At 37.5% G+C, this 12,475-nt stretch overlaps 1 protein-coding gene across 4 annotated transcripts in view; it reads right to left on the bottom strand.

The window, feature by feature from the left end:
* Positions 1-12,475, bottom strand: part of ST6GALNAC3 (ST6 N-acetylgalactosaminide alpha-2,6-sialyltransferase 3) — a 565,989-nt gene that overhangs the window by 206,498 nt on the left and 347,016 nt on the right. For all 4 annotated transcript variants that reach the window (XM_024734653.1, XM_024734655.1, XM_024734656.1 and 1 more), the window contains exon 3: positions 9,952-10,361. In XM_024734653.1, the coding sequence (XP_024590421.1) occupies positions 9,952-10,361 (410 nt within the window). The remainder of the gene's footprint in view (positions 1-9,951; positions 10,362-12,475) is intronic.

Here is a 12,475-nt window from a genome sequence, read left to right as displayed (position 1 = left end):
GGGCACGAACCCGCATCCCCTACATCAGCAGGCAGACTCTCAACCACTGTGCCACCAGGGAAGCCCGGAAAAATATTTTTTTAATTTTATAAATTATACATCATAATGGTGACATAACTTCTCCATTAAAAACCTGATGACGTTCACTTTGTTATAAAGCAGAAACTAGCACACCATTGTAAAGCAATTATATTCCAATAAAGATGTTAAAAAAAAACAAAACCTGATGACGAAAATTAGCACTTGCCTCCAGGAACTGCAGGTAAATCAACCAAAATACTTTACACAAAAGTCAAATTATATGGACAATGCTTTTTCCTCATCCCTTCATGCCTGCAGTGATGTATACCACTTAACCCCCTCCTATTTACTTAGGAGAAAAATATTTCAAACATTTATTAGGATATAACCAACACACACTTTTTAAGCATGTACCTACATGAATGCTTGCATACAACACTTTCTTTGATGCAAAATAATCTTAAAATGTTTATAGTAATCATATTTTGGTTGTGCTGTTATTTTTATTCTAAAAGTGTTGTGTGTATGCTGTGGGATAAAGCAGATGAGTATTTACATTGGTGTCTCTAGGACCTGTGATTGTCAGCATGGCAGAAAGAAGAACAGATGTAAGATAGATGAGGTAAGATAAAAACCTGGTAGACCTGAATTTGTATTGGAAGTTTCAGTTTGAACTCAAAACAATTTTATCTTTAAACAATATAAACACCATATGTTGTTTATATACTAGCTCTGTCCAATGAAAAGACCATAAAACAAAGACCAATCCAGTAGTAATGAGCATGTGTAGTGCCAAGATTATGCTCTCTTCAATACTAAAAAAGACGAAAGTTCTTTGGAAAAAAAAGTCTGAATCCATGTTTGCATCAGGATATGTACAAGAAGAGCCTGAAACATCCTATCATACCAGGAAGCAAAGGAGATTTAAAAGACTTTGTTTTACAAGACTACTAAAGACATGTCAAAAACACTCAAAATCCAGTCTGAAGAGGTTCCCACAGCTCAAAATAGGACAGTTAAGCATAAGAACATAACTGGAATGAATCAAAATATTTCAAAAATGTTTAAGTACATAAGTCAATATGTAAATACTGAAAATAATAAATTTACTGGTGACTTTTGGAGAATGATAGGGCATGAATGCCCTAAAACTAAAAAAGAAGAGATTGGTTCAAGATGGCAGAATAGAAGGACATGCTCTCACTCCCTCTTGCGAGAACACTGAAATCACAACTAACTGCTGAACAATCATCGACAGGAAGACACTGGAACTCACCAAAAAAGATACCCCACATCCAAAGACAAAGGAGAGGTCACAATGAGATGGTAGAAGGGGCTCAATCACAATAAAATCAAATCCCATAACTGCTGGGTGGGTGACTCACAAACTGGAGAACACTTATACCATAGAAGTCCACCTACTGGAGTGAAGGTTCTGAGCCCCACGTCAGGTCTTCGAACATGAGGGTCCAGCAACGGGAGGAGGAATTCCTAGAGAATCAGACTTTGAAGGCTAGTGGGGTTTGATAGCAGGACTTTGACAGAACTGGGGGAAACAGAGACTCCATTCTTGGAGGGCACAAACAAAACAGTGTGCACATCGGGACCCAGGGAAAGGAGCAGTGACCCCATAGAGACTGAAGCAAACCTACCTGCTAGAGTTGAAGGGTCTCCTGCAGAGGCTGGGGGTGGCACTGTCTCACCATGAGGACAAGGACACCAGCAGCAGAGGTTCTGGTAAGTATTCCTTGGCGAGAGCACTCCCGAAGTCCATCATTAGCCCCACCAAAGAGCCTGGTAGCCTCCAGTGTTGGGTTGCCTCAGGCCAAACAACCAACAGGGAGAGAACACAGCCCCACCCATCCCCAGACAAGCAGATTAAAGTTTTACTGAGCTCTGCCCACCAGAGCAACAGCCAACATTACCCCCCACCAGTCCCTCCCATCAGGAAACTTCTACAAGCCTCTTACATAGCCTCATCCACCAGAGGGTGGACAGCAGAAGCAAGAAGAACTATAATCCTGTAGCCTGTGGAACAAAAACCACATTCACAGAAAGATGGACAAGATGAAAAGGCAGAGGGCTATGTACCAGATGAAGGAACAAGATAAAACCCCAGAAAAACAACTAAATGAAGTGGAGAGAGGCAACCTTCCAGAAAAAGAATTCAGAATAATGATAGTGAAGATGATCCAGGACCTCAGAAAAAGAATGGAGGCAAAGATCGAGAAGATGCAAGAAATGTTTAACAAAGACCTAGAAGAATTAAAGAACAAACAAACAGAGGTGAACAATACAATAACTGAAATGAAAACTACACTAGAAGGAATCAACAGCAGAATAACTGAGGCAGAAGAATGGATAAGTGACCTGGAAGACAGAATGGTGGAATTCACTGCCGCAGAACAGAATAAAGAAAAAAAAATTAAAAGAAATGAAGACAGCCTAAGAGACCTCTGGAACATTAAACACAACAACATTCGCCTTATAGAGGTCCCAGAAGGAGAAGAGAGAGAGAAAGGACTCGAGAAAATATTTGAAGAGATTATAGTCAAAAACTTCCCTAACATGGGAAAGGAAATAGCCACCCAAGTCCAGGAAGCACAGCAAGTCCCATACAGGATAAAACCAAGGAGAAACATGATGAGACGCATAGTAATCAAATTGGCAAAAATTAAAGACAAAGAAAAATTATTGAAAGCAGCAAGGGAAAAACGACCAATAACATACAAGGGAACTCCCATAAAGTTAACAGCTGATTTCTCAGCAGAAACTCTCCAAGCCAGAACGGAGTGGCATGATATACTTAAAGTGATGAAAGGGAAGAACGTACAACCAGGATTACTCTACCCAGCAAAAATCTCATTCAGATTTGATGGAGAAATCAAAAGCTTTACAGACAAGCAAAAGCTAAGAGAATTCAGCATCAACAAACTGGCTCTACAACAAATGTTAAAGGAACTTCTCTAAGTGGGAAACACAAGAGAAAGAAGGACATACAAAAACAAACCAAAAACAATGAAGAAATAGGTAAAAGGAACATACATATCGATAATCACCTTAAAAGTGAATGGATTAAATGCTCCAACCAAAAGACACAGGCTTGCTGAATGGATACAAAACCAAGATCCATATATATGCTGTCTACAAGATACTCACTTCAGACCTAGGGACACATACAGACTAGACTGAAAGTGAGAGGATGGAAAAAGATATTCCATGCAAATGGAAATCAAAAGAAAGCTGGAGTAGGAATACTCATATCAGATAAAATATACTTTAAAATAAAGAATGTTACAAGAGACAAGGAAGGACACTACATAATGATCAAGGGATCAATCCAAGAAGATATAACAATTATAAATATATATGCACCCAACATAGGAGCACATCAATACATAAGGCAACTGCTAACAGCTATAAAAGAGGAAATTGACAGTAACACAATAATAGTGGGGGACTTTAACACCTCATTTGCACCAATGGACAGATCATCCAAACAGAAAATTAATAAGGAGACACAAGCTTTAAATGACACAATAGACCACATAGATTTAATTGATAGTTATAGGACACTCCATCCAAAAACAGCAGATTACACTTTCTTCTCAAGTGCACACGGAACATTCTCCAGGATAGGTAACATCTTGGGTCACAAATCAAGGCTCAGTAAATTTAAGAAAATTGAAATCATATCAAACGTCTTTTCTGACAACAACCCTATGAGATAAGAAGTCAATTACAAGGGGAAAAACATAAAAAACACAAACACATGGAGGCTAAACAATACATTACTGAATACCCAAGAGATCACAGAAGAAATCAAAGAGGAAATCAAAAAATACCTAGAGACAAAAGACAATGAAAACACGACAATACAAAACCTATGGGATGAAGCAAAAGCAGTTCTAAGAGGGAAGTTTATAGCAATACAAGTCTACCTCAAGAAAAAAAAAAAATCTCAAATAAACAATCAAACGTTACACCTAAAGGAAACAGAAAAAGAAGAACAAACAAAACCCAAAGTTAGCAGAAGGAAAGAAATCATAAGGATAAGAACAGAAATAAATGAAATAGAAACAAAGAAAACAATAGCAAAGATCAATAAAACTAAAAACTGATTCTTTGAGAAGATAAACAAAATTGATAAACCATTAGCCAGACTCATAAAGGAAAAGTGGGAGAGGACTCAAATCAATAAAATTAGAAATGAAAAAGAAGTTACAACAGACACCACAGAAATACAAAGCATCCTAAGAGACTACTACAAGCAACTCTATGCCAATAAAATGGACAACCTGGAAGAAATGGACAAATTTGTAAAAGGTATAACCTTCCAAAACTGAACCAGGAAGAACTAGAAAATATGAACAGACCAATCACAAGTAATGAAATTGAAACTGTGATTATAAGTCTTCCAATAAATAAAAGTCCAGGACCAGGTGGCTTCACAGGTGAATTCTATCAAACATTTAGAGAAGAGCTAACACCCCAAACTCATTCCCTGAGGCCACCATCACCCTGATACCAAAACCAGACAAAGATACTACAAAAAAAGAAAATTACAGACCAATATCACTGAGGAATATAGATGCAAAAATCCTCAACAAAATACTAGCAAACAGAATCCAACAGCACATTAAAAGGATCATACACCATGATCAAGTGGGATTTATCCCAGCGATGCAAAGATTCTTCAATATACACAAATCAATCAATGTGATACACCATATTAACAAATTGAAGAATAAAAACCATATGATCATGTCAATAGATGCAGAAAAATCTTTTGACAAAATTCAAAATGCATTTATGATAAAAGCTCTCCAGAAAATGGGCATAGAGGGAACCTACCTCAACATAATAAAGGCTATATACAACAAACCCACAGCAAACATCATTCTCAATGGTGAAAAACTGAAAGCATTTCCTCTAAGATCAGGAAGAAGACAAGGATGTCCACTGTCGCCACTATTATTCAACAGTTTTGGAAGTCCTAGCCACGGCAATCAGAGAAGAAAGAGAAATAAAAGGAATACAAATTGGAAAAGAAGAAGTAAAACTGTCATTGTTTGCAGATGACATGATACTATACATAGAGAATCCTAAAGATGCCACCAGAAACCTACTAGAGCTAATCAATGAATCTGGTAAACTTGCAGGATACAAAATTAATGCACAGAAGTCTCTTGCATTCCTATACACTAATGATGAAAAATCTGAAAGTGAAATTAAGGAAACACTCCCATTTACCATTGCAACAAAAAGAATAAAATACCTAGGAATAAACCTACCTAGGGAGACAAAAGACCTGTATGCAGAAAACTATAAGACGCTGATGAAAGAATTTAAAGATGACACCAGCAGATGGACAGATATACCATTTTCCTGGATTGTAAGAATCAACATTGTGAAAATGACTATACTACGCAAAGCAATCTACAGATTCAATGCAATCTCTATCAAATTACCAATGGCATTTTTTACAGAACTAGAACAAAAAATCTTAAAATTTGTATGGAGACACAAAAGACCCTGAATAGCCAAAGCAGTCTTGAGGGAAAAAAGCGGAGCTGGAGGAATCAGACTCCCTGACTTCAGACTATACTACAAAGCTACAGTAATCAAGAAAATATGGTACTGGCACAAAAACAGAAATATAGATTAATGGAACAAGATAGAAAGCCCAGAGATAAACCCACATACCTACGGTCAACTAATCTATGACAAAGGAGGCAAGGATATACAATGGAGAAAAGACAGTCTCTTCAATAAGTGGTGCTGGGAAAACTGGACAGCTACATGTAAAAGAATGAAATTAGAACACTCCCTAACACCAGACACAAAAATAAACTCAAAATGGATTAGAGACCTAAATGTAAGACCAGACACTATAAAACTCTTAGAGGAAAACATAGGAAGAACACTCTTTGACATAAATCACAGCAAGATCTTTTTTTGATCCACCTCCTAGAGTAATGGAAATAAAAACAAAAATAAACAAATGGGACCTAATGAAACTTCACAGCTTTTGCACAGCAAAGGAAACCATAAACAAGATGAAAAGACAACCCTCAAAATGGGAGAAAATATTTGCAAACAAATCAACAGACAAAGGATTAATCTCCAAAATATATAAACAGCTCATGCAGCTCAATATTAAAAAAACAAACAATCCAATCCAAAAATGGGCAGACGACCTAGACATTTCTGCAAAGAAGACAGCACATGAAAAGCTGCTCAACGTCACTAATTATTAGAGAAATGCAAATCAAAACTACAATGAGGTATCACCTCACACCAGTCAGAATGGGCATCTTCAGAAAATCTACGAACAACAAATGCTGGAGAGGGTGTGGAGAAAAGGGAACCCTCTTGCACTATTGGTGGGAATGTACATTGATACAGCCACTATGCAGAACAGTATGGAGGCTCCTTAAAAACTAACAATAGAACTACCCTATGACCAGCAATCCCACTACTGGGCATATACCCAGAGAAAACCATAATTCAAAAAGACACATGCACCCCAATGTTCATTGCAGCACTATTTACAATAGCCAGGACATGGAACAACCTACATGCCCATCGACAGACAAATGAATAAAGAAGATGTGGTACATATATACAATGGAATATTACTCAGCCATAAAAAGGCATGAAGTTGGGTCATTTGTGGAGACGTGGATGCATCTAGAGACTGTCATACAGAGTGAAGTAAGTCAGAAAGAGAAAAGCAAATATCCTATATTAACGCATGTATGTGGAATCTAGAAAAATGGTACAGATGAACCAGTTTGCAGAGCAGAAATTGAGACACAGATGTAGAGAACAAACATATGGACACCAAGGGGGGAAAGCAGCAGGGGGTGGGGACGGTGTGATGAATTGGGAGGTTGGGATTGACATATATACACTGCAGTGTATAAAATGGATGACTAATAAGAACCTGCTGTATAAAAAAATAAAAGAAAGAAAAACAAAAAATAACTAATAAAGAGAAAGAATTGGTACTATCTTCTATATCATGGTAACCAAACGGTTAATGAGACCAAGTTTCTCTTTATAAGGTATATTAGTTAATAAATGAAAAAGAAATGATGAAATATCATCATTCTGTAATCTCTAATGAACTATTCGATCTAGACAATGATGATTAATGAATGCTAACATAAAGAGACAGAAAACTAGATGGTCTTCATCCTGATAGAGGTATCACCTAATAGTCTTGATAAATTTTTTTTAAAAAATTAGACCCGAATCCAATAAATCCTCAATATAGAGATACCAAAGTAGAAGTATCATGGGGGTGCAATCAGCACATTCTAGATTGTGCACAAATGACTAGGTTTCTTTCAATAATACAGGGAGAGAGTGAGAGAGAAGAAGCCATGTGTTAAGAGCAATATAGGAGGCGTATCAATTATTTGTAAAGCCCTTATGCTAATCCTGATTTGAACATGCACAGAGCTTAACACTAATCCCGACTCAATTAACTGTTAAAAATATTAATGAGATCATTGGAGAAATTTGAAAACAAACTAAATATATATTGTTATTAAGAAAGTATGCTGATTTTTCTGTAGGACAATGACATTGTGTTTATTTTTAAGAATCTTTATCTTTTAGAGATACATGCTGAAATATTTATGAATAAAATAATATGATATCTGGCATTTGCTTCAAAATAATCCTTGGGGAGGGAGAAAGTGTACAGGGGTATAGATAGAACAAGATTGGCTATGAGTTAATAATTATTCAATCTGAGCTGTGGTATACAGCAGTTCATTACAGCATTAGTCTCCCTATAAGTCTGACATTTTCCTTCATAAAAAGCTAAAAAATATTCTTCTTTGAAATCTGGCGATGAACATCAGGTCACTATGGGAAAATCTTTAACAATAAAATCCACACAGCTAAATTTAGGGTAGAGATTTAAATCATTGTGAAGATTGCTACCCTTGAGGTCGTTTTGGTCGACCTTTTGTCATCCAACCAGATTTTACCAAAACCATCTGTTCTGCTCATTTCTAGCATAGTTGTCTTCTTTGGTCTGTTTGTAGTATTCAGTGAAGCACCAGACGGGATTAGACTTGGGGAAGAAAACAGCAAGAAAGCATCATAAAATCATTTTGACTTGTTTTCTCGACTTTTATTTTGGTAACTCTACCAATTGAATGATACCTGCAAATTAATTTTACCAAGTGCGCTTTTTCCCACTATACAAACAGCTTTCCTCATCACAGCCAGTAGGAAAATGAATCTCCCAAAGCTATTCTTTTCTGGTGCTTGTTGTACAATCCACACATCTGTGACAGTGCTGTCTCACTGAAAGCTCACAGCAAAGCCAGCATGATATAAACACATGGGGACAGACAGCATGCTGAGCTCTTCTCTGATACCCCAGAATTACTCTAGAGCTTATAGTTATGACTAGGGCATACCCCGAGGGCTAAATGTTACTAATGAAAAACCAAATATACCTAATTAACTGCACTGCTCTGGGCTAGTGAGAGACCAGAAATTTCCAAAGCCACTTGAGAATGGTCGTATTTATATAGAATGGTGCTACACGTGAGAGTATTTCTTTGAAGCACGTACCTACTCCTTTAATCCCTAGTGCCTGTCTCTTTGGACTGTTTATGCTACACTGATTCAAATCTTAACACTGGGATTCTTCTTGCTAACACTAAAGTGGAAGAGGCCACTATCATGGCTATTTGTCTTGCATTTCATTAGAAGCTATGCATTTTTGGTGCTGAGAAGTAGAAAAAACTAAATTCCACCTACATTATCAGCAGGAGAGTTGAGCCAGATAAGATTTTAAAATAATTATCAGCATTTAAGTTACACCCAGAGACATCAGAAACTCCCCTTCTCAAGCACACACTGCAATATAGTTGAAAGTTTAAATTTGATAATAAGGAAGAATGAAAGACAGATATTTTGAGGAAATCAGAATGTTAATATTGGAATTAGAGTCAATGCTCAATTTATCCATAGTATTACACAAAAAAGCAAAATTCACAGTAATTCAAACTTTCAGCAATCAGTTTCAGTATTTTCCTGCAGCAGTTCTTGATTAGAACTAGATATATGAACTAAGGTAAACTGATTTATAAATCTACTTCTCTCTCACATACTGGTTACCTTTCTAAAGAGGAAGAAAGAGTGGTAAGCAATAGTTACACGGGAGAAGAGGAAGAGGAAGAGGAAGCAAGGGGAGGAAGCAGGAAAAGTAAGGAGTAGAAGAAGAATAAGACAGGCAGGCCTCGGAAAAGGTGGTTTACAGAATGCTGCAGAAAACCGGATGTAATGAAAAAAATGCAAATTGGTTTTTAGATCATTGAGTGAACGGTATGTATATCTCATTTCTCTTCAAGAATCCACTGTTAATGATTTTAAGGAATGCATAATTTCAACATGGTATTCTGCTTAACATGTTAAATGCTAAGTTATGGTGTTCACGACTGTAGGACCTATTTGCAGGCAAGAAGCTATGCAACCTTATTAGAGAATCAATAGCTTGTTCTGTTTTGTGCTCTCAGTAAATTTTTGCCACAGCTTCCAAAGGAGTTTAGGTCCTAAAGTTCTCTCACATTTCTATTTTAAAACAGAAATGTGTAGACTTCTTTCGGCTAAAATCCAATTTATTCAATAGCAAATTGAGCTAAATAAGAAGAAATCTAAAGATATCTTGGGGAAGCAGCCAGTGCTTTTTTGGAGCCTCAAGCCAATCAAAAGGGAGAGAACAGAAGGTGGGGTAGGTGGAATAAATGGAGCCTAGCTGCTGGCTCATCAAGTAATCATAATAGTCAAAAACATATAACAATCACTTTGAAAAGTTACTCTGTTCATTTGATAGCTGGCAAAAGAACTCAGCAAAGATTTAGCATAAAAGACAATAAGGCTGCTTCTCAGAGGACTCACCTGTCTTTCCCAGTTTCCTTCTTAAACACTCCATCACAGTAACTCATGCGTTTCTCCGTGGTCACGTAAATCTGGGCATTGGGATAGATGTCAACAGTCTTTTTCAACATGTTGTAAACAATGCCATTGCCGTCTTTCCTCATATTGCGGAAAGGGCCCCAAATAACATAAATAGTAGCATTTGCTTCCTTGAAAAAATAATCAGGGTTTTTCAGCAAAAGAGGAACGCTGGTATGGGATACAACTCGAATCATTGTCATGCGGCCAACATCTTCTTCATAGCCCTTGGTGGGGGCATTGTTCATTCTCCAAATGCAGGAAGACTGATCTATCTCATTCCCCACCTTCTGGCCAACCATCTGACCTGAGTTTGACACTATGGCACAAAGGTTACAGTCCAGTTGCAAAGGCTGAAAAACAAAAAGAGAAACAGGGCGGGGGAAGAAATGTGTAAATTAGTAAGTTCCATCTATCCAAACAAGTTCCTCTGGGAAAACAGAAAATCCAGATATTGTGCATAACTGCTGAGTGTGGGGATACCTCTGAAATATATTTATACCAAACCAACAGTAGTTGTGTCGCACTTTAACTTATTATTTAATTACGCCTGTCCACTAGACGGTAAACTCAGTAACAGCAGAATCAATGTCTGTCTTCTTCATTTTAACCTCACTCCCCAGAAGTCCCTGGAATACTGTAGTAGCTCAATACATAGCGGTTAAATCAGGAAATGAAAGCAATTTAATTTAGATAATTAAGATAATTTATTAATTAAGATAATTTATTAGGACCCTGAACTTAATATTAGGGAAGAAATGGACTTTTCCAATTCATCTAGAATTACTGATTTAGTTGAAAAGAGAAAAGCAATCCAGAAGAAACATATCAACATACCAACAGGTTCAAACTAGGTGGACAAATTGAGTAGCAAAGAGACTCAGAAAAGTCACCAGGATAATTATCACACAACTGTCAATGGTAGGGACTCAAAGTAGTTATTTGACTAACTACTAACTACCATGTACTATGTTCTAGGCATTGGGGATTCAGCTGTGAAAATTTTAAACAAATATCCCTGCCCTCACAGGGCTTACATTCAAGTGAGGGAAGAAAGGCAACAGGCAAATCTGCACAGTATGTGTTAGATGGAGGTAAGTGCTAAATAGGGAAAATTAAAGCAAGGAAGGAAGTAAGGATGTATCTATGTGAATGTATGTGTGTGTATTGGTGGAGTGACCAGAAAAGGCCTCAGGAAAAAATTATATTTGAGGAAAGACGTGAATGAAGTAAAAGGGCTGACCATGGGATTTTGCAAAAAAAAACAAAAAAAAAGGCATTCCTGCAAAGCAAAAGCAAAAGTCTCTGCAAATATCCCAGGGTAGGAGAGGAACAATAGGGAGGGCAATGTGGCCTGGCAGAGCATTGAGAATAGCAAGTGAGTACTGGGACAAAAGAGGTGGCAGGGGAGCTATCACTTAGGGCCTTTTACTTAAGAGCCACTGAGGGCTCTGGGCAGGGGAATGACTGATCCAAGTCACACTGTAACAGCTTTGGCTGCTGTGTGGAAAACTGACACAAGGAAGGCAGGGGTAGAAACTGTGAGAACAGGATGCTGCCATAATCCCAGCAAGAGAGGATGATGGCTTGGACCAAGTTGGGTAGCAGAGGAGGTGGTAAGAAGGTGGTCACATGCTGGATGTTTTCTGAAGGTAGGGCTTGCTGGGTTGACCAGTAGATGGAAGGTGAGATCTGAGAGAGAGAAAAGAGTCGAGGATAACTTCAGATTTTTAGCCTAAGAAATTGGAAGCCTGGAGCTGCCTTTAACTGAGAAGGAGAAGGCTTCAGGAGAAACAGACTGGGGGAGGAAGCAGGAGCTCATTTCCAGACCTGTTAGATTTAAGGTGACTTGAACACAGACTCCTGCAGCAAATGTTATAACAAAACTACTCAAGCAGCTCTTATTTATCTTCCTGATTATTAAAGTAATATGGGCTTCTTGTGGAAAACTTGAAGAATATAAAAAGATTAAAACTCTCCATATTTCCACCACTCAACAATGGCTACAATGTTTTGTAGTATTTTCTTCCTTCTAGACATGTTGAGAAATACCATTTATACAATTTGGCCGCCTTGATTTTTCAATTAATTTCACATCATTAAACTTTCCCATGTTAGTAAATAGTCCTTAGCGATATTTTTAATGCCTGCATAATATTCCATTGTATGGACGTACCATAAAGTACCTATCTGCCGCTTTCTGGGCATTAGCTATTATCTGATTTTTTTTATATCACATAAAAATTGCTTTGATGAGACCCCAAACACAGTAAGATAAGCAAAATGAGAAGACAGAAAAACACACAGCAGATGAAGGAGCAAGATAAAAACCCACCAGACCTAACAAATGAAGAGGAAATAGGCAATCTACCTGGAAAAGAATTCAGAATAATGATAGTAAGGATGATCCGAAATCTTGGAAGTAGAATGGACAAAATGCAAGAAACAGTTAACAAGGACCTACAAG

This window comes from Neophocaena asiaeorientalis, unplaced genomic scaffold (genome assembly GCF_003031525.2).
Source record: "Neophocaena asiaeorientalis asiaeorientalis breed wild unplaced genomic scaffold, Neophocaena_asiaeorientalis_V1.1 scaffold15, whole genome shotgun sequence".
NCBI classification, from domain to species: Eukaryota; Metazoa; Chordata; class Mammalia; order Artiodactyla; family Phocoenidae; genus Neophocaena; species Neophocaena asiaeorientalis.
The sequence above is the reverse complement of the archived record's forward strand: the minus strand, read 5'-3'. Positions and strand labels throughout refer to the sequence as shown.